General features: G+C 48.2%; 1 protein-coding gene across 1 annotated transcript in view; it reads right to left on the bottom strand.

Moving 5' to 3' along the window:
- The window catches only part of LOC146809086 (interferon-induced transmembrane protein 1-like), a 32,146-nt gene extending 19,675 nt beyond the window's left edge, over positions 1-12,471 (bottom strand). Inside the window, exon 1 of the mRNA XM_085614293.1 lies at positions 12,049-12,471. Coding sequence (XP_085470419.1) covers positions 12,049-12,330 — 282 coding nt within the window. The 5' untranslated portion in view covers positions 12,331-12,471. The remainder of the gene's footprint in view (positions 1-12,048) is intronic.
- Positions 12,472-23,610: the final 11,139 nt, after the last annotated feature.

Genomic DNA, 23,610 nt, shown 5'->3' with positions numbered 1-23,610 from the left:
AAAGCGTGTTTCCATGCCATAGGCACATACGCTTCGCGTAATGATTGGTTAACCAGGAGATTCACCTCTAAGTTGGTGGTGTCAGCCACATCGGAGAGTAGTCTAGCCACGCACGGGTCGTTAGGCGAGCCAGACTTGAGGGCTTTAAGAATTCTAAGAGAACCTGTCAGAGCAATGGGACTAAAATCAGAGAGGCTGGAGATGGATGTTTTCACTCTTTAGCGCCGATGGTAAACGTAAAACTAGACCTTTGTACGCAGACGTCTTTGATTCGAAAAATCGTACGAAAAAGGAGACATCTTTCCCAGTTAAGGTGCCGATTCCGATCCGTTAAAAATATTCCCCGTACGAATCGCATCCGGATGTTTTTACGTACGAATCGTACAAGTCCCGTACAAACTGGCAAGTACGATCCGTATGTAAAAAAATCCATACGAATCGCATTGGGAAAATTCCCCGACACGTCCTCGGGTCGAAAAAGTGTCCGACACGTCCCCGGACATTTTTACATACGAATCGGGAAACTGAAGTCCGAGCGCGCAAGTACGATCCGTCCCGTCTGTCCGAATGCATAACCGTTTGTAAAAAACACAGTCTGGAGCGAACTCCCATGGCAAGCATGGAGACGTCCAAACATGTGCACGCATACGCGCCGAACACCCCTCCAGCCCACCCCCCAAGTACGCGCCGTACCCCAGCCCACCCATGTATGCGCCGTACCCCCAGCCCCCAGTAGGGTAGGTACGGAGCGTACCCCCTCCCCTGTAGGTATGGAGCGTACCCCCACCCCCGTAGGTACGGGGCGTACCCCCACCCCCCAGTATGTACGGGGCGTACCACCACCCCCCGTGTGTATGGGGCGTACCACCACCCCCCCGTATGTACAGAGCATACCCCCCGTATGTACGGGGCATACCACCACCCCCCGTATGTACGGGGCATACCACCACCCCCCCGTATGTACAGAGCATACCCCCCGTATGTACGGGATGTACCACCACCCCCGTATGTACGGGGCATACCACCACCCCCCCGTATGTACGGTGCGTACCCCCCGTATGTACGGTGCGTACGCGCCACATAATCCATTTGCCACATAATCCTTCATCTGCTGCATAACTGCAGATTTAAAAAAAAAAATGTTTCTAGCCCAGATGGTTCAAAAGTTAGTAAAAACACATTGACACCTGTTGCCGCGGACACCTGTTGCCGCGCAGTGGAAGGCCCTTTCCAAAGGTTGACTGGTCAACTTTAGGTAGTTTATTGCTATATGTGGGTGTTAAACTGCTACTAATGAGGCACAACTAATGCCCAAACAATGTTAACAAACTTAAAAATGACAAATGAATGAAGTAGTACAATGATAAATTGTGCAGCATAATTTGCCTTTTCTTGTACCCTTTATTTACTCAACTCTGCCGCATAATTTGACCCTCCCTTGCTGCATAATTGCAGTGGCCCTGCGTATGAGTGAAATTCTACAGTCAGATGAGCAACACTCTGAGTGATACTTTCTCACAAGTAAATGTAAGCAGTAAGTAGCCATTACTAAGATCTGCAAAAAGGCTGCTGGTCTTGGGAGTTTCCAATCGCTCCTCTGTTCTTTATCTTCAGTCTTTCACCCTTAGCCACTTGTTCCCTCTTTTTCTCCACATCTTTTTGAAAACCTTAATTTGCATATATTGCATCATCTCTTTCCTCATCCTCCTTTGTTTTTCAATATGTCCTGCATGCACAACTTGTATTGCCCCCGTCATCACACACCTACCCACCCGCTCTTCCTTCATCTTAAACCACCCTTTTCTTTTTATGCAATCAATATTTCAACATCTGTGTAGTACTCCTGCACACATTTTTATATAAAATAGAAATCGCAATGGGCCTACATGTGAACATCTCTCTAGTGAGAGGCCAAGGCTTGGATAGTGTAAACACCTAGGGCCTGATTCACAGAATTAATTTAAGACTAAATCCTAAACTTACTACTTTGTGGTATTCACAGAATGCACTTGCTACTTTTGGTATTCACAGACTGCACTTACTACTTTTGGTATTCACAGAATGGATTTACGACTACTAACTTTACGACCGCACTCGGGCCGGAAATTCCGGCCCGGAGGCGGAGTTTCCGGCCCGGAGGTGGGGATTCCAGCCAGTGGCGGAGATTTAGCCATGGCCGAAATCTCCACCTCCGGGCCAGAAGCTCCGCCTCTGGGCCGGAAACTCCGCCTCTGGCCCGGAAGCCCCGCCTCCGGGCCGGAAGCTCCGCCTCCGGGCCGGAATTTCCGGCCCGAGTGCGGACGTAAAGTTAGTAGTCGTAAATCTATTCTGTGAATACCAAAAGTAGTAAGTGCAGTCTGTGAATACCAAAAGTAGTAAGTGCATTCTGTGAATACCACAAAGTAGTAAGTTTAGGATTTAGTCTTAAATTAATTCTGTGAATCGGGCCCTTACATTCGACCCACTGTGGGAAGCTCTCTGTGCCTTCAGCCTCAGCCACACAGCTCTCTATCATGCCCCATAATACTCACTAACAAGCTTTAAGTAGCCCAGACACCTATAACCAACAGAGTGCACTGTAGTAGATTCATATACGTTTCATGAAAACTCTGCAGAAACAACATTGTATGGAAAATGCAAATAATTTTAGGGAATGCAGGATAAAGTCAAAATTGTTTTAAGGGTTTGGATTTTCTTATAATGCGTCACTCTGGGGCACGGTAGGTACCCCAATAAAACATAGGTTTAAAAAAATGCCAAGCCTGAAGCTATGTATGTTTGTTTTCCTCTCTGTCACACTAACCCTAATGCCGGGGCTGTCTCAAACGCCACGTGTGAGTCTTGTTTTTGCCCATGATGGCAGGTTTGCACAGCAGCTTCAGGGTGGCCGGTCTCGGCATAGGTGATCGGCCTGAGAATCTGTGCTGGACGAGATGTACACGTTCTTTGCAGCAGGCATATTAACCCTCTGTGCTACATCGGGATGGGTGAAAACTGCCACTGACAGAATGCTGATGTTAGTCCAGCAGGAACATTATTCACAAGAGTTATCTTGGCATGATTTTAATAGTTGACAGAAAACTCCTGGAGACACAAGGGTTTCGACAGAAGGTGTTTTTGAATTTTGAAAACATGGTTGTGGTTAAAAGGGCCGATTCCCTGACTCCTTCTCACTCGCAGATGGAACCAGTATTAAAACAAAAGTAAGCGGGTTCAGCAATGACTGCACCCGCTTCCAAATACACAGAACACACAAGCCTCTGCACTGCAAGAAATAAAAGTGAAACCAAATTGAAAACACTCCAGCAGGAGGGAAGCCTGACGTGCTGAACACGCGGGACCCTGCACCACAACAGCTGAAACAAACGCAACTCTATTATTAAAAGAAAAATGTTTCCTACCTTACAACTTGAAGCAACTTAAAACTTTGGGAAAATGAGGCTCCTGCACTTCGAGGAAAGCCAAGCCGATAGTGTGTCTCAACTCTGTGCTACACTATCCTGCTGCCATGGCTGCCCTGAAGTGTCGAGGTCAGGGAGGACAATCAAACTCCCGCCGGCGGCATGGGCAGCTCCTGGGGGCCCAGGTCCATTGGCAGTAAATTGAAGAAAAAAAATCACATAATGATGCATGCCTCACGCTGAGTACAAACCGTGTAACATAGTCGGAGTCTGTTCACGTGACCTGACAGACTGGCGCCAGCGGTCGGGTCCCACTCTGCAGAGGGCGCCAATTTGGTAGTAAATGCCCATGTGTGATCCTTGGCATATAGTGTCCCAGGCGCCCGCCAAAAGGTGTCAGTGGCACTAATAGGGAGTGGGTGGGGTGGCAGGCCCACTGAGGGGAGGCCCCGCCCAGCAGATGTCACTGTCTCGGTCCGATGACGTCAGGCCTTGGCTGTAGTCTAGAATATTCGTTATTCAGTCACTCTACACTGAGGGGCATATTCTCAAGGAGCTATCGCCGAATTAATGGCACTTTATCGCAGCTAAAGTTGCGATAAATTTATCACCCCATTCACAATCCGGTGCTAACAGCCCACAGCACCAGTTTACCCACGATAGCAGCCGCAAAAAACATTGCCACAGATGACTACCGCAACTATCGCTAATGAGATGCAGAGTAGGCATTCCCGTGCAAAAAGCAGCGACAACACCACTCCTCAACGACAAGGCAGATCGGCGGTAAGAACACAAAATAGGCGATAAGGCGTGTTAGCAGCAGGAAACTAACACCTGCTCCGACCTGGTGCAAAGTCGGACGACAGCCTACACCACAAAAGAGAGCCCAGCCCAGAGCCACACCTGAAGAACAACAGATACCATGGAGCCACTGAACATGCGTGCCGGATACCCAAGAGGGTCACAACAACCACCGCCACTGCCCCCAGGACCACCCCTCCCGGCCCCACCCCGGGCACCCCCCACCTGCCCCTGACCAAGACACAGCACATTGATGGCACAAAAACATGAACAAAAGCACCCGCCTGATGTGGCACAATTGCAACAATCACCATACATGTGAGCAATAAAATCCTGATTCATACATTCACCATTGAAAGACCAAACAAAATGTCACTTTTTAATTTGTCACCAAACTACTATTTTGAAGAGTCAAGGCGGGGCATCCCTGGACAATCTGTGACTCACAGCCTGCAAGACAATATCCAAGAGAAGAAGATGTGTCAGGCACTCATCAAAGGACATGGAGAGAGAGAGAGAGAGAGAGAGAGAGAAAGAGAGAGACTGAACAAGGAGCGCAAAGCCAATCGGGCCCTTGGCTCATGAAAACATGCCAACAGCTGTGTGTGTCTCAAAATATGTGCACCCCAAATCACAGGCCTGGCATTAAAGTCAGCACAAAGTCCACATCACAATTAAGAAATGCAAGCAGTAGTCAGACTAAAATCAGGAATGAAAGCTCTTTTGTCTCAACACACAATGCTGAAGGCCGACAGAACCCCTGACCTTTGTCCTGAATGTGGCTGGCACACCCTGCGTGAGATACCATACCAGCCTCCAAGGACTCCCACACCATGAACTGCGCTAATGAAACACCAACGTGCACACACACTTGTCCCTGCACGACCTACACCTGCAAGGGATACCCTTGACACATTGGTTAAAAACTACACATATGTCCAAACGTTGCACACACATACAGCTCATTGCCCAGAGCTGTGGCATATCGTCCACCGAATTTCCGCCGGTCTGAGGAGTGCCGGTGCCACGAGACCAACAAACGCAATGGCAGGCATTCCGGGGGACATGCACAACCCCTGTCACGTGGAACTGTACCGTACACGAATGCTGCATCTGTTGGGATCCCTGCCAGTGGCAGTGTTGCGAATCAGTTTCCGTCTGAGTTTCCGTCTTGCCTACGTCACCTGCGTCTAGCCCTGGTTCCACTGTCGATCATGCACATTCGAGTGGCCCATGGAGGTCTGCCTATCCAATGCAATGGTAGCTGAATTGGATTATGACCTGATAGTGCGCCCCCTGTTGGCCCACGAACAGGAGTGTCACCGGGATAGCCATGCATGGGATGCACTGATCTTTGGCATATGTACTGGCAGTTGCGCATGGGAGATTGCACAACTCATCGTGTACAGTGACCACATTGAGGCGCTTCCCTATTGTACTGTGTTGCGGATTGGGGAAAGGGCATGGACTGAGCATATCTGCCCGGACCAGTTAATGGATTGGCTCACCCTGGTGTTCCTTGAACCCGACAACGACATACTGATGGAACACATTGAACATGAAGCTGCGCTGGCATTCATGGACGATTAACTACGTTCCTGCAGCCACATCGGATTGTCACCCACAGCACAGGTCCCAACACTTTGTTGCATCGTGGAAATGCTCACATATCCCACCACAACAGAGGACAAGTCTGCCTTCGTCTGGTCTCTGAATGCATGTGCGTGGAACTACGCGTGTGTACACACACCGGTGCAAGGTGATGCTGTTCCATGGACGGAGCAGCACAGCGTTGTTTGGCAATGTTTCCAATTCGGACACACTGCTGGGGGGAGAGTAAACACATGGCAATGTAGCACAACATGTGAACTTGTCGGACCCTTTCACCTGATCACTGACAGCAGAGCAGACAGTCGGCGCAGTCCGGTGGCAGAGCAATATGCAGACCCCATGTGCTGTGAGTTGTGCCCCCTCACACGGGGCAATGGGCAGACGCCAAACAATACATGACTCTTCCAGCAAGGCTAGGTGGTGATGATTGTTTTTCATTTTTGCCTCTCCATTTCCTGCACCTCGACATGTTGCCATGCTGCATGTAAGTGTCTTAAGCATGTCCCTGCCTGTTGGGGCCATTGCCTTGTCCGTACTGACACTCACATGCCAATAAAGTCCACGCAACTCCACTTGTGTCTAACTGTAATGAGTGTTCATTAGATTGACCACACGTGTGCCACAATGAGCATCGTCCCTACACAGGGAGGAACTGACTGACGCATGTACAATGGGGGGTGGGTCCCTTTCGACAGCTCCACCTCTGTGAGCCAGACATTGTTTGGGATAGTTGCTGGCTGACCTGTGCACTTATGTGTCTTCAGCAATGTGAGTATGGTGTCCAACCTCTGACCATGTGGAGCAATGTTACAAATCATAACAGAATGTGTCCACACAGATGTGTGTGAGTAGGTATGCGACGTGAAGTTCTGTTGTCACATGTGATGTAGGACACCACTTCTGGCCTAACCCCGATTTGGTCATTCCTACACACAGCCCTATTCAATACATGGACGTGTGCCTACGTTAGGGTTTATGATATTGTTGTAAATGTGCAATGGGGACACAGCTAGTACTCACCTTCAGAGTCATCCAATTGGCCATGTGTCTCAGAGATGAACATGCGCATTGATGTAATTTACCAGGGTGTACCTTCCTGTGTAATCATTATCCCTACATCCAGCCATACTTCCATACCTGAGTGAACATACTTGTGACACATCTGTGTGATTTAGAATGTTTTATTCACATTCTGATGGAGCTGGAGCTGTACATGGCCATCCAAGCCCACATAACATGGAAGCCCAGTGGTGGGCCAACCAGAGTCCTTTGAGGATTTAAAAGTGATTTGGAAGAGGGGGAGTGCAGTCCGCAGCAGGATTTCTGTGTGATTGTCCAGCAGTGAAGATATGGCAGTCTGTGTCAGGGTCTGTGTGAATGTCGCAGAGTGTTCCGGGGGTCGGTGGAAGGTGTTGTCCCAGGGCATGATGCATAGGGCAGAACCAGGCAGGGACAGGCCACATGGTGGTGATGGATGCTTCTGCCTCCTTCCTCACACAGTAATTACCATCCACATCTTACTCCTCTGATACTTGTTCTGTTTCTGGTGTGTACGGTGTATGTGGTGGTGTAATGGCTGCATCACTGTGTGCCACTGACACATCAGGGTGTGAAGGTGATGGGGATGCATCACTGTGTGCCACTGACACATCAGGGTGCGAAGGTGATGGGGCTGCATCACTGTGTGCCACTGACACATCAGGGGTCGGAGAGGTGTGTGTTGAAGTTCTCGCTGCAGTCATCTGGGACTGGCTCAGTGGCAGCAATGGCAAGATGATGAACTACACGGTATGGAAGTACCCAGCTACATCTCGCTGGTGTCCAGCTGTGGCAACCATACTTCCAGCCTGCATCTGCTCCATGGTCTCCATTGTCCTTCGCATCTGTGCCAACTCTGTGCTGTCATCTCTGGTGCCTGTCTGACTAGACAGTTCTTGTATCCTATTAATGGCCCCAGCGAGGTCAGCCAAGGATTGTCGTGGAGCATGGTGTGGACACGGGGTGTCCGTTAGGGACTGTACGTGGTCCCTGATGGGACTCAGACACCCATGTTTGGCATTGAGTTTGATTACCATTAGCTTGAAACCCACCCGCAGCTGATCAGCCAACTCCACCCGGCAACCCAACACATGGCGTTGGAATTCCATGTATTGTTGGTGGGGGTCCAGGGAGACTGCCGTGGTGGTGTGTGTTTCCTGCTGTGCGGTCTGTGCAGGTGGTGGGGTCACCTCGAGACAGCTGGCCTGCCCTGCTCCTGGGGATGGGGTGCAGAGGCTGTCCATTAGCTGGTGGAGGGTGTCTTGACATATGTGCAGGTTGTCCTCTTTATCATCACTGATAAGATGTGTGGTCTGCCCTGAAGGAGGTGTTGCTTGTCCCTCTGCAATGTAAAGGGGAGATGCAGTTTAACAGAGTTTCCCATGTATGTTGACGATTTGCAGCTGTTTACATTCAGACTGCATGCCAATGTACATTGCGACTGTTTTGGTGGAACTGACTATTTGATGGCAGACAGTGTAATTTTTGACTACATGACGGATGTGTGGTAGTACCCATATATTACCATCACACAGTGTCAGGCAATACCAAATGTGGACAGTTACTACGCACGACCGGAACCTGTTGTGTCCTCTGTCCTGTGGTGTTGGTGTTGCATTTTGTACCACATTGCCGTCATTGCTGATGTTCTGTGATTGCTATGTGTAAGTGCTGCATTGTGGGGGAGTTGCCCCTGCAGCTCTGATTTCGTGTATCCTTATCCCTTTGAGACAGTGTGACTTGGGTTATATGTGCTCTTGGACAGATTTTGTGGCCTTGTGCATTGTTCGTCTGCTGTGTGTATTGGATGGCATGGGTTGTGGGTGCAAGTGGATATGTCAGAGTGTGACCTGCTCCTTTCCAGATGTGATCCGCACTGGGCCACCTCCATGTCGATTTGTGCACCATGTCATGTTTTTTGGCTGCTACCATGCTATCGGCCATGCAGTGTCACTTGCATAGTCAGTGTGGCTCACACAGCCGCTACTTTTCTGGATTCATCACATGTGCATGGCTCGGTTGTGTCGTTGGTGATTTGGAGGGGGCTGATATGTGCACATGGTGGATGGGGCCTACTTAGTGTTTGTATGTGTGCTGCAGTGTTGCAAGTGTATCAGGGACATGTTCCACAGTCATTGCGTGTTTGCAGTGTGCTACACATGATTGGGCATGTGTGCTATTGTGCCCATCTCCCCCCATCTCCCAGTCCCTGGTGGTCACTCACCCTGTTGCTGTTGAGTTAGGTCATTTCGAGCTGTGTCCAGGCCCCCAAATCCTGTCACCGTCTCCACACTGATGACTGTGGCCACCATTTCCTCCAGCTCATCCAGCTCCTCCTGTGGCGCAGGACTCCCACCTCCAGTCGCCGTTGCTGCCTTCCTGTTGGCGGTGAGTTTCTCCTTGGTTTGGCTGTGCACTTCATGCCAGTGCCTCTTGACCTCCTCCATGGATCTCCTCGACACTCCGACTGCATTGACGTTGGTGACGATGGACTGCCATATTTCCATTTGGGTTGCCAGTGCTGCAGTGGAGTTGCCGAACAGTTGTTGATGGTGTTCTATCACCTCCGTGACGATGATCCGGTCTTCCTGCGGACTGAACCCAGTCTTCCTCTTCCTCTTCTTCTTGCCCTTCCCCGAACACGGGGTTCAATGCTGGTCCTCCGTGGGGCTTGTGGGGTTCGGCTTGTCCTCTGCACTCGGTCTGGGTGCATCCATGGTGCTACACAGCTTGAATTGGTTTTGCTGGGTTTTTTTTGTTGCTTTTACAGTGCATTTTCCCACATGACGCGTGGGAATTGCAGGCCTGTCGCCAGTTTTTGCTGATTTTGGTACTGCGCTTTGTGGCATCGCACCTTTTTGGGTGTTCGTGTTTCGCATTTTTTGGTTGTCACGTTGGTTTTTACGCGGTCATTTGGCGGTTTTTCATGCTGCTATCACATGGTGCCGCCAGGTTGGGAATTGGACGTTAAGACGGTGTTTTTTTCTTGTGATGGACTGCGATGTGCAAAGTTGCGTTAAGCTAAATTTGCGATGGCTATCACACGTTCTTGAGAATATGCCCCTGACTGTCTTCCTTAAATGTCACAGCAATCGAATACTTACTTTCTGAACATGCCTGCGATCATGTTTCTACTGTTCATCTTTCTGCTTTGTAGAAGAATTTGCTATACAATGTATTCGCTGCTCTACATTTGTATCTGAAGCAGGTATTCACTTTCAACGAGAAATAAGCATTTACAATGCTATAGGTGTCGCAATTGCGAGTTTGTAACCTATGGCATTGTAAACAAGAGTTAACAAATAGAAAAAAAATAGCGGGCCACTCTTTTTTTTTCTATTTGTTTACTTTTGCTACAATCACTGCACCAGCGCTTTACCTTTAACCATGTTAAAATAAAGCGTGTGTCCCGGGATTGTTGCAAAAGTAAAGAAATAGAAAAAAATCTATTTCTTTACCTTTCAACATTTGTGGCACCTGCGCTTTAACTTTAACCATGTTAGAGTAAAACAAGGGTGCCGCGATTGCTGCAAAAGTAAAGAAATAGAAAAAAAATCAATTTTTTTACTTTTCAACAATCGCGTCACCCACGCGTTCGCTTAACATGTCTAAAGGTAAAGCGCGTGTGCCGCCAAAGTGAAAAAAAAGTAAATAAATGCAAAAAAGTAAATAAATAAATAAAAAAGCAGTAGATAAGAAAAAAAAGAGAGCGCTGTGCTATAGCGCGGCGCCCGTGCATACTTAAGTTCTGTACATGGTGGCCCGTGAAGCGCGAGCGGCCTTGCCAAAGCAGAATGAACACAAAACAGTGCTTACCGACTAATGAAGGAGACAGTGTAATGCCGCTAGTAAAAGATCCACTTCTGATGGGTGGTCCCAAAAGGAGACAGGGCGGTAACAAAGAGGCACTAAGAAGCCACATTATCAACCGGAAGCCAGCATTAACCATGGACGATGAGGCCAGCCAATGGAAAATATGGGCGGGGCTTCCACACTACTTCTAAAAAATACCCTAATACAGCATGTCTCGCAAAGCGGGCAGCGCATGCGCTGCAATGCTAGGCTCGACCTAAAAAACAAAGACCATTATTCCAGCAATTGCAATTCAGGCCCTCCTACCCTTGCATTTGGAAGGCGGTAACGCCCTGCTCCTTGGCCTTCTAGACTCCATTATGTCACCCCTTAAAAGTGTGCAACACGCCACAGCACATCTTATCCAGGACCTGAAGAAATATAAACACATCTCCCCAGCCCATAAGCTTCCCTTACTGAACCGCACAATCTTCAAAACTAGCTGCACCAATTATAAAGCCATTATGTCTAGCACACTCACTTATCTGCAGACAATCTCACCATCTCTGGTGGTTCTCGGCACACCCACAGCCAGTACAACATCAAATTGCAGACTAGGAAGTGTAAAAACTAATAAACAAGACAGCAGATGCTTTCCATCTATTCCCCCTGCATCAGGAACAACATCACCATATCTGGAAGGACCACTCCTTCTCTAATTTAGGAAAGTGTTCAAGCCTCACCTCTTTACTTCTCAAGTCACTAAGCATCCTCCCCGATTACTTGGTGATTCTTTGACCCTGTACACAACTGCGCTGACTTTTGGCTTTGTTTGTGCTATAGAAAAACCATATACATAGATACGTACAAAACACTGATCAATATTTTACCCATCTGTAAAAACCCATTATGCATTGCATGTCAGCTATACAATCCCTGTGCACAATTCACGTTTACATCATCTTATATTCCCTAAAACGATTTTCATTTTTTAAGATATTGTGTTTCTGCTTTTATTTTATGCAACAATGTAATGGTCACAAATATACCAATTGGAATTATTCACAACAAATAGTTCTTGTTTATTTATTTGGTACAGCTAACTATCATTGGCAAAGCCAATAGGTTTGGCTTGCTTCAGTATATATGTTTGCTGCCATGTGACATGTCTGGATGCAATAACAGAAAACTCACAGAAAACAGCCAAATATTGGACAGGTGGCACACTGTGTGATGCACAGGATTTTAGTTTACAAGTTTTAAGTCACACTCTTAATTGCACAAGTCAGGCCGCTTGGAAATGATCCTAGTTAAGCTTCTTTTGGGCCACGCCCCTTTAGAGACCCTGCTCCCCTCTTTTCATCTCACTTTAAGCACAGGAGGAGATAATTGTTCACACACTTACTTTAATGGAGTAGATAAGAGCCCCTATTCCGATGGGCAGGCAGCAGCAGAGCATTGTGAATATCGAGTAGCCCAGGTAGTCCGTCTCGTAGGCACGCGCCGGGGCCACAATCACCGTTGGCTGGGTCGTCACCACCGCGCTGTGCCCGTAGGGGTAACCTGGATTATAGGGAGGGCTGTTATACCCCGCATTGACACCAGGCATGGGTCCAGCTCCATACACTGTGGGATATCCAGGGTTGAATGACGGGGGGGTCTCTTTGGAAGGATCGGAGGCGCTCATGTTGACGTTGGAGTGCTCCCTTCTTGGTGTAGCTTTGCGTTTTCGCGTTTGTCTTTATGGCTGTTATGCTGTCCTCTTCTCCTAGCTCTCTGTCTTCTCCCCCTACTGCCAAACTGCCAGACCGAGATCCATAGTGGGAGTCTTTTTATACAACCCGTGCAGGAAACTCCAGTGCCCCCCCCCCCCCCGCACCTCCTCCCTCTTTCATAGAAAATTGCAACACCGGGTTGGTGCGTGAGTATTGTTACAGGATTGTGCTGGGAGGGTCTGGTTTTGACAATGTGTGAGGTCTGAGCCCTACCGCACCCAGGCTGCAGAATTTCCCCGTGGGGCCCTCCAGGAACTGCGGCACTCTTTTCAAGTAAAGCCTCCCTCACCCTCTGTTTAATTTTCCTTCACAGGTTTGGTTTCACACGGACAGGTGTTTCTGGTGTGAGTTTAGAACTCGTGCAGATGGGGGCAGTGCAGAATAAAATTGTCTGATGTCACAGGCCACACTCGGCAGGAGCAGTGCTACTGTGTACACAACTGCACGCAAGCTGCCTGAGTATCTTACCTGTAGAGCCCGCCCCTCCCCCCGCAAGTGGTCCCTGCCTATTTCAGTCAGGGCCTTTTTTGACTCCTTCTTATTCTCTGGGCTGCGTTATTTCTCTGGCATTGTCTCGCCCCTCTTGGCTCTTTCTTTTTACCTCAGCTGTTCTTGATTCTCTATTTTGCATTCTGCTCGATGTTTTCTTAATATTCACTGACTCGTTCTTAGTTTCCAGGACCGCTTATGGTTCACTCTCTAGTGTCTCAGCCTCTCGTTACCATGTCATGTGTACCGGGGTTTATCTTTGGGGCTCCCTTTGACTCCCCCACCGCTTCTCCACCTGATCTACTTTAGTCTCATGTATGGTCAGGCTTTTATCTCCTAACATCCGTTCGTTCTCTCTTTCGGTCCATGGTCTCTGTAGATTTGACATCTGGCCTCTCTTTAACGTCAGTTTTATTCAGGGACCTCTCTTTCACCTCCTGGCTCTCTCTTTTCGTACCTGGAGTCCTTCGGTTATTTATTTTATAAGTTCTTCTTAAGATTCTCTTTTTTGCTCTCCGACATTTCGTTTTTTTACTGCCTCCCTCGAATCTCTTTTATTCCCTATCCTTCCATCCTCTTTTTCCAATATATGTCCTGTCTTGGTTCTTATTTTCCAAAGCCACTTGGGTCTCTGTGTTATGTCCCCTGTATCATCATTCTCTTCCCTATTCGTTTAATTGCCTCTTTCATCATCTCACCTCTTCCCCCTTTACGTTTCCTTCATTTTATTTCATGCCGTCTCTTTGCTGTCTCTTTGATTCAATGCCCTGCGAAAGTTTACCCATTTATTCAGTCACTAGTGTTGTATCTCTCTATTTCTTTCTTACCACATGAGGGGAGCTCATTTTCTTTGCACTCCTGAGAGCAGTGTTTAATTTGTAAAAAAACATAAGTGCCAGGGCCTTTGTTCAGGTCACCCCAGCCAGAACCGCCAATGACAGAAACAACACAACTACTAACCATCACACTCCTACAAGTGCGACAATTCAGACCATTCCAGTTGCACCCCACCCAAGGCCGGAGGGACTTTGGAGGTACTAGTGGGCTACTGCAGGCCCTAAACCCACTTACCTCAAGGCGGACAGTCTGCAAGTGCTCTCTTGGATGGCGGCCCTCTCCTTGGGGGATATGTTGGGAGACAACCCTGGCTTCCTCATGTTTCTCCTCTTTGTTCTTCCCAGAATACTTTGGATAGAATTTCGGGGACAGGTAATACTGTCTGCTGGAAGAGGGCACCTTGTCTATTCCTTACAGTAGGACGTTCCCAATCCATAATGGTGATGTAATTTCTGTCCTGGATCTTTATAAGGAAGGGTTTTCCATTATCTCATTGTGTCCCAATGCTCCAGGTCTCCTGTGGTGTGTCCAGTGCTCCAGTCTTTCCTTGGCTCCTCCAGGAATCTTCCAGCCATTCCAGCACTCCACTCTTTACTTGGCTCCTTCCATAATCTCAAGTCATCTCCTGTTAGTTGGGTCCTCAGGCTTGTGTCTTTCCTCGAAGTGCCATCGGCACCCTGGATCCATCTGAGAGGTGTTTTCCTCCTTTCTGGGGCCAATTCCGAAAGGCACGTTCTGCCTAAGTGCTTTCTGTGTTGGCAGCAACTTGGCTGCTGCAAGGGGTCGCCCTCACCTCTGGCAGTCAAGAGCTGTGAAAACCTGGGCCTCTGGCCAACTCGCAGTGAAAGATTGTCCATCAGGAGTTAGATTTGTGATGAATGCCAATCTCTAAAGCTATATGAATGGCATGGGAGTCAGGTATTAGTCATTGTAATGAATATTGAACTAATATACAACTGTTGTTGTGTTCATCTCCAATTCAAACCAACATTGCCCCGGTGAAGCAGACTCATAAGTCCTGTTGTTGACATTAAAGAGCTGGTGAGCGCTGCATACCATGGTCTTAAAGTAAGCGCAGCCTCAGAGGTCCACTTTGAAGGAGGGAAAGGGTATCCAAAGACCTCCGAGGCATCCCCCTGTTGGTGGTCATGGCAGTCATTCTGTGCATCTGCCATCTAGGGGAATCTAGTCCCCCTTGAAGGCCAAGCCAGTTGCCGCCTTCCCAATCAAAGGCAGACCTCCAACAGCTTGTCCGTCTTTAGCTAGTGCGCTGACCCTAGTGCAGTCATGGGTAGAGCACATTTGTTTTGTTACAGTGCATTTTCTCACTCTGCCGTAGTGCAGAGTGCAAAACTGCACCATTTGCTTAATACTGACCCTGGTCTGGCTCCATCATTGTTTGTAGGCATCACACTGATCCTTTCACCAGTCATATCTCCTCCTGTCCACCACATGGGGGTTTGGGGGTAACAAGTACAGCCATCCACCTGGGCTGTGCTCTGATCCCACAGCATAGAGCCCTTCACCGAATTCACTGGAGGCTGCACAGACAGTGGTTGTGGGAGTGGGCGCTGGTCTTAAACTGCCTACAGCAGCCACATCCTCATCTGCCCACCTCTCTTTAAAGAAGTTAAGATGGTTCACAGCATCAGCACCTTGGGGAGCTGTGGGGCACCCCTGTTGGGATGTCCACTGAGGGCTATTGTATGTACATTTTCTCTGTGCACCCAATTGTGCTGGACTCCCATGTAATAGTACTTGCCGGGTCCAATGTTTGGGCTCTGCATGAGGCTTCCAGAGTGCTGATGTTAGTAGCCCTGCTGGGTGCCTCCAGTGGGGTACCAGTGAGAGGTTACCCCTACCTTTATGTGCACCTATGATGAACACTCACATTTGAAACTGTTGACTCTTGTTTGCCGAAATGGTAGCAATGAGATCAACCTCTAGTTGGCAAGTGTTGATGGGTCAGCGGAGGGTTTCTTCAGCAGGGGGTAGATAGTGTGCGTTTCCAAGTGTCTGGGAAAGTCACAGAAGAGGTGGAGGAATCCAGAATGGGTATTAGCCTGATGCTGGTAGGGTGGTGGCCTCTACAGTAAGCATGGTGGGGTCCGAGGTCTGATGGGGACCCTGAGTAGATAGACTTCATGGTGGCAATAGTTTCTTTAAGGGTGATGATGGAACAATATGGGTAGCAATGATTTTTAAGATAAGATCAGAAGGCATTTGGCTATCTATTGGGCATCTTTTCAGATCTAAAAGGCTGTTAATGGCAGTGATGATGTAGCTGTAGAATTGGGATAGATTTTTGCAGAGTTCCTGAGAGAGGGAGATCAAGTTGGAGTCGCCCGCTGGTAAGGTAAAATACTTTACAATGGCAAAGATTTATTTGCTTCTGTTGGTACAGGCAACAATGAGGTCCGTTAGAGCTGCACATTTGGTGCTCCGCATCATTTGATGAGTGTCTCCGGGCTGATTTGAATATGCTCCTATCTGTATTTCCAGGTTCATTATGCATTTGCGCTCATGTTGTGTATAGTTGTGTTTCATCAGCCTGGGTTTCTTCATGAACCAGATGGCCTGGGGTCGAGGTCTTGCTGTGTTGCAGTGTTTGAGGGGGGCTAAGGAGTAAGTGCCAGAGATGATCAATTGTTGAAATTCTTGATGGCTTTGGGAAGGCTGTTGCTGTGTTCAGGTCGATGGGTGTTGAGAGCGGTGTTCCAGTCCTTGTAGGTAATGCTTTTCCAGTGTCTGCGGTCTGGTCTGTTGGTGGTGCATGTGTATTTGACAAGCACAGGGATGCCAAACTTGATGAGGGAGTGGTCTGTCCAGGACATTGGTGTGGGCTTCTCAACTTTGATGTTATCAAAGGTGGTGAAAGTAGAATTCAGGATGTGTACTGCAATGTGGGTAGGTTCCTTTACACATTGAGCGAGGCCCATGTTTCCAAGATCTTTGATGAGTACTTTTTGAGTTAGGGTCGGCATGGTCTTCCAGGTGGAAGTTCAAGTCTTTTAGTAGGTTGTAATGGTTAGTATCGAGAGTGAGTGGTGTGACAGTGTCAATGACGTAGAAAGTGAAGCTGGTGCGCAGTTCTTGTGGTCTGTAGATGGGAATTCCACTTGGGGGGAAGTTGACTGTCACGTGGATCTTGAATAACAGGTGTCCCATGATGGAGAATGAGGTGTCTGTTGAGGCTGTGCAGCTGGTGGTTTTCTTGTGGATGATGTTGATTCCACCTCTTGGCTTGTGAAGTCTATCTTTCCTGGTGATCTTATACACAGGGTGATGTCTGTGGTGATGTCAGGTGCAGATGCAGGGTTCACCCAGGTTTCCATGAGGAAAAGTTGATCTAGAGTGTTGCCGTGCAGCAGTTCCCAGAACTCTGTGGTGTGTTTGGTGAATCAGTGGATATTGAGAAGCATGCATGCAAGTGGGGAGTGTTATGTGAGTGGGGTGTTGGGTGCTATAAGTGCTGGTGCGGAGGGTTTTGGGTATGGGTAAGTGCATGAAAAAATTCAGGAGAACGCCCCCTTGGTGTTGTGTGGTGTGATGAGACAGCAGTGTCTGGAGGGAAAAGACAATGATGTATTTTCCATGCAATGCCTTTACCACAAAAGTAAGTACATTTAAGGGACGTTTGTGTGCAGTTAATTATATTCATATGTATATATCATACAAATCCATCTCAGGCTTAGGGTGCTGCATAAATTATGCAAACGAGAAAGCAAGAAACTCTGGGTAGATCCCAGAGTTTAGGTTGGCGGTAAGCTCCTATATAGAGCACCTTACAACACCAGCGACACTGAATCTGCTCACCTCAAATGTCTGTTTTCTAGCAAAGGTTCCAGGCATAGGATTAGCACAGTGCCATCCACGCTGAGCTAGAAAATAACAAAGTCTTTTACCATTTTTGCATCAAAATCTTTAAGCATAGGATCAGATGTGGACATCCTTGCCTAGATGAAAAATGACAAAAGCCTTTTACCACTCCTGGCACAATATTACAGCTTTGAATTCATAATGTGTCATGAGTTCAGAGAGGTATAGCTTTGTCAAGACACAAAGGACCACCAAGGATAAGTCAAAACAATACCCTTTTAGTCTTAGAGTGCCACATAAATTATGAAAAAGAGAAAGCAAATAACTCTGAGTAGTTCCCAAGTTAAGGTGGAGAGCAGGTCTATATAGAGCACCCTACAACACCAGCGAATCTGCTCACCTCAAATGCCTGTTTTCAAGCAAAATTGTTAGACATAGGATGGTCACAGTGCCATCCATGCCGAGCTAGAACGTGCTAATCTCTTTTACCATTTTGGTTCAGTAGAAGGCGACAGCTGAAACGTGTTGACCATGTCATTTAATTCATGTGCGTTTTTTGTGAAAATTAAACAAATAAATTAGTTGTGAGCTCATAATCCCTGGAGTGGCACCTTTGGCTCCTAATAGTTGGTGGACGGAATCAGATGGGTGTATATATAGATCAAAAGATAGATATATTCACTGAAAAATCCAAAGGTATATATTCACTGTCTGTATTGATGAGTGAGTGGGTGAGTTAGTAGTTGTATGGGTTAGTAAGTATGTGTGTGAGAGGCTGTATGGGCGAGTGAGTGTTTGTAGAGCTGTGTGTGTGAGTGGATGTCAGTGGTATATGGGTGAGTAACTGGGTATGCGAACGGCAGTATAGTGAGTGATGGGGTATATGAGTGACTGTATGGGTGAGTGAGTGAATGTGAGAGTGGCTGTATGGGTGAGTGGGTGCTTGTGTCAGTGACTGTATAGGTGAGGGAGTACGTGTTAGTATCTGTATGAGTAAGTAAGTGGGTGTGCGTGTAACTGTATGGGTGAGTAAGTGGCTGTGTGATTGTATGGGTGAATGAGTAGGTGTGTGAGTAGCTCTATGAGTGACTGACTCAGTGTGTGAGTGGCTGTATGGGTGTCTGAGTGGATATGTCAGTGGCTGTATTAGCGAGTATGTAGGTCGATGAGTGGCTGTATGGGTGAGTCAGTAGATGTGTATGTAGATCTACGAATCAGTGAGTGGGTTTGTAAGTACTGGTATTGGTCTGTGAATGGGTTTGTGATTGGTTGTGTTGGATTGGGAGTGGGTGTATGAAAGGTTTTATGGGAGTGTCAGTGCGTGTGTTAGTGATTTTGTGGATGATATCATCAGTGTTGTCATTTAAGATGTCATCAGTGATGTAATCAGTGATCTCGCTGACCATGCCATGAGTGATGGAACATGTGAGTTCAGAAGTAGTGCATTGTGGGGGCGCGAGTTATAGTTAGCTCAGCTAATTATAACTGCTAAATTTCACTGGTTTTGTACGAGTAAAACTGGAGCCTAACTATTATGTTTTTAAGTTGTAATGGTGTTTGCAGAGTGGTGGATAAAGGGGGCAGGGCTTCTGAGCAGTTCTCAGAAATCCTGCTGTGTTGGACTTACAGAAAGTACCACAAGGGTTTCTTGGCCCCCAAGGTCCTTCAGCATCCAAAAAGTCTTCATTCCCCTACCAGCAGTGCACCAGGGGACATGGTTACAGAGTGGTGGAGAAAGGTGATGTGGCCTTCGAAGACCTCTTCGCAATCCTGCTGTGTGGAACTTATTGGAGGTAGCAGAAGGAGGTTGTTTGTCCCCCAAAGACGCTCAGCAGCCAAGGGGACTTGATCCCTCAAATAGTAGTGCGCCGGAAGGTGTGCTTGCAGAGTGGTAGAGAAAGAGGGCAGGCCAGGAAGACCTCTGAACAATCCTGCAGTGTGGGACTTCCTTGGGGGCCAAAAACTCCTCTTGTTACCTCCAGTAAGTTCCACACAGGATGATTGCTTAGAGGTCTTTCGAGACACTCCCATTCTCCGCCACTCTTTAAACATGCCTCCTGACACACTGCCGGTTGGGGGATGAAGTCCCCTTGGCTCTAGAGTGTCCTTAGGGGCCAAGAAATCCCTGTTACCTCCAATAAGTCCAACAAAGCCTGAATGTTGAGAGGGCGTTTGGAGGCCATGACCCTTTCTACACCACTCTATAAGTGTGCCTCTTGGCACACTGCTGGTTGGGGTAGGAAGTCCCCTTTGCTCAAGAGGGTCCTTGAGGGCCACCAAGTCCTCCTGTTACTTCCAGGAAGTCCCACACAGCCTGATTGCTGAGAGGACTTCGGAGGCCCCACCCCCTTTTTCCACCACTCTGCAAACATGCCTCTTGGCGCACTGCTGATTGGGGGATGAAGTCCCCTTGGCTCCAGAGTGTGTTAGGGGGCCAACTACTCCTCCTGTTACCTCCAGTAGGACCCACACAGTGGGATTGCTGAGAGTTGTTGGACGCCATGCCCCCTTTCTCCACCACTCTGCAAGCCAAAAAACATAATTTACTGATAAAATTAGAAGACTCAGTCTCTTTGTTGTGACATTTTGTTGAATTATTATACAGTCCTACTAAATTCAGAGGAATAGGTTGTGGGCTCCTGGGAGCTAGAGCTTGTCTCTCTTACATCCTGCAATACCTCCCGTACTTCTCCTTCAGTCATAATTTGGGGTGTGGTATGTTCCTTTACATTAATTACACATCATCTTTTGTAGTCTCCTTCTCATAGCCTGCATTAGAATAATATTTGGTACATTTCCATTTCACATTTTCCATTGCTGTACTTTGTTGGTTGTAGGTGCAGCCCATATGACTTAGGGCCTGATGTCAATCTTGGCGTTCTTGGTCTTGCAGTCGTGGTGGCATCGGGTTCCCAGTCTGACTAGTTGGTGGTCTGCCTGCAGTATTATGATGTTGGTGGGTTGCTGAGCAAAAGCCTGCCAGAGTCCCATTGATTCTGCCAGCCATTCGCTGAGCACCTTGATGGTGCCATGGTGAGAAGCTCAGACAAAGTTTCCCCATCCCGATTCAATCAATCAATCATAACATTTGTATAGCGCGCTACTCACCCGGAAGGGTCTCAAGGCGCTGGGGGAGAGGGGTCCGATTACGAAGTGTTTTACCTTCAAGCAGACTGTGACAGGGAGACCGTCTGCTTCAAGTCGGCGGATGACAGCTCATGCCAAGCAAGAGCAAACTGAAAGTTCACTCCCAGCAGGCAGGAACAGGGAAAGTTCTCCTATTTGCTGGGAGTGGACTTTTCATCAGAGTGGGCAGGAAAACAGATGAAAGGATTGTTTCTGCATGCAGAGAGGGACATTTTTGTCTGCTCCTTATGTGCGGGAGCAATGCCAGCTCCCGCTTAAGGCAGGGAGATGGCAGGGACTGCAGAGGGCATTGGGGCATCCCCCGCAGCCTTATTTTGGTAGGAATCGGGACCCCAAGGCCAAAATCTACCCGAGAGGAGGGTCGCACCACCACCTCTGACATTAATTCTTGGCTAGACCCCAGGGGGTGAGGTACTTTTGCCAAAATCAGCCCTGGGTAGGGGGCTTCTTGGCCTCATCCCCCCTTTAAATTGCTATGGGTAGGCAAATATGTAAAATCACATGGAAGCTCCACCCAATTGGCTGTGCCCCATTCACCTTAGTACTATGCAAAAGCCTTTCCGCCTTTTTGCCAGGATGGTGGACAGCTTACCAAAGGTCCCTCCCAGCGCGTTTCCCGGAAGTACCCTTGTTTGGTGGAGATTCACCTCTTTGTAGTGTTGTTGTCTTCTCTATATATGAAAATTCATGTTATCACACATTTCTTGATGAAGACGCACAAGGAACAAACACATTGCCAAATTACTGACCAGGTTGCTGGAGACATTTCCCCATTGTCCGTTATGTAACTGTAGTGTGGAATATGCACTGGACGTTTACCCAACGTGATAGCACTTACTTATTAAATAGTAGAAAATGCTCCACTTGGAAAGACACTTTGTACAAAACTGTAGACCCTTGTAGGATAAAAGGGCAGACGAGGTTCCTTCATGGCTCTGATGCTCATTTCACAATAATTGTCCCTCAACGGGAAGCACTTACAAATATGAACATAGCAGGTGCCCCAGTTAAAGCTCCACTTCAGTAAAGGACAAATGATCCTAACTTCCAGGGCTTGGCGAAGGCAAAGCAAGTGTGTTTTGTCAGCATCCACATTGAAAAATGATCTGAAATTCTTGGCAAAGGTGAATTGTTGGACCTGGCCCTTTTGGACGGATGGTCCCTAAACTTTTCGCCTTCCACCTGTACTTTTTCTGACCTGTTGTTGGCTATTCTATGACTCTGGGCACTTGACCACTGCTGTTCAGTGCTAAAGTGCATATGCTCTCCCTATTTAAAATGTATATGTTGGTTGGATTCCATGATTGGCTTATTTGGTTTACTGTCAGACCCCAGTAAAGTGCACCAGGAGTGCCAGGGCTTGTAAATACAAATGCTGCTGGTGGGCTTGCAGCACTGGTTGTGCCACCCACAGAAGCGGCCTGGTAAAATGTATCTAAGGTCTGCCATTGCAGAACCTGCATGCAGTCTGGTACTGTCATGCTGACTGGGCACGTGCACCCACTTGCCAGTCCCTAAACCTTCCCTTAACTTCATGTTAGTCACCCCTCTGGTAGGCCCAAGGGCAGGGTGCATTGTAAGCATAAGGTAGGACAAGCCCTGATGTGTGTGGCATGTCCTAATAGTGAATTACAGCCATTTTCGTTTTTCACTATTGTAAGGCTACCTGTTCTCCATAGGCCAGAATGGGCTGTCAGAATTGTTACATTCTATGATCCTAACAGACCCAGGGAACATGGTAGGAATTCGAGTTTAGGATGCCTGAACTCAGAATAATAAAAAACATCTTTTAGTAAAGTTTATTTTAATATTCTGTGTTTGCAAATACCACTTTTAGAAAGTTGGTATTTGCTTGCCTGACCATTTCAGCCCGCCTCTGCTGGGATGTGTATCTGCCTGTCTGGTTGTGTGAGTGACAGGGCTGGGGAAACCCAGAGTGGCAGGGCTAGGTAGCCTGGTGGTGAATAGAGAGATTGACAGCCAGATGGGTGGGTGGAGTACACCTGGGCTCTGAATAGGGTTGTGCTCTGCTACCACAATGCTGGCTCCACCTCCTGTGGAGCGGCTGATGTCTCTGCCCTGCACCCTGAATAGAAAGGCAGAGTCATGTCAACAGAGTGCTCAAGAACTGGTTTGGACTGGGCAAAGGCCCCTCTACCACAGAGGAACAAAGGAATTAGGGGTATAAGTATTGGGACCCTGCTCCCAAGAAATTAGATCCTGCTGAAACAAGAAGAACCTCTGCCAGAGGAGAAGGAACTGGAAAAGCTGTAAGGAGGAGTACTGTCCCTGACCTGGGGGATTGGCCTGCAGTGGTTGCCTTGCTGCTGAAGGAGAGGAGAAAGACTACAAAGACTTTATTTCAACTTGTGCCTCAAGAAGATCTCCAAGGGCTTGTGCTGAGCTTGCCCCCTGAACGAAGTCCCAGGACCAGTGGACTTCACCCCCAGCTCCCCAAAGTCTTTTGGAAGTGCCTGCTGCTGTTGTTGGGCCTTCTGAGGGACTTCCAGATGCATTACGCTTCTCCGATGTTGCGAGAAGACTCGACTCGATGCGTCAGCTACAGCGGCGTCACCCTTGACGAGATGCGACGACAGCGGCCCTGGCAGCGGCACTCTTCTCCGACGTTGCGAGACGCTTCCGCTCGATGAGATGCTGCAGCGGCGACACCCCTTCTGCGAGATGCGACGACAGCGGCTCCGACGGCAGCGCGCTTCTCCGTGGATGCGAGGCGCTTTTCTTGTCGCAAGGAGCTGGAAGCGCGACGCAAGGAGGAGAAGCGTGCCGCCGTCGGAGCTGTTGCCGTCGCATCTCGCAGAGAGTGTCACCGCTGCAGCATCGCATCGAGCGGAAGCGTCTCGCATCATTCCGGAAGTGTCTCGCAACGCCGAAGAAGCGTG

This window comes from Triturus cristatus, chromosome 7 (genome assembly GCF_964204655.1).
Source record: "Triturus cristatus chromosome 7, aTriCri1.1, whole genome shotgun sequence".
Classification (NCBI taxonomy): Eukaryota; Metazoa; Chordata; class Amphibia; order Caudata; family Salamandridae; genus Triturus; species Triturus cristatus.
This window is presented reverse-complemented; position numbering and strand designations above follow the sequence as displayed.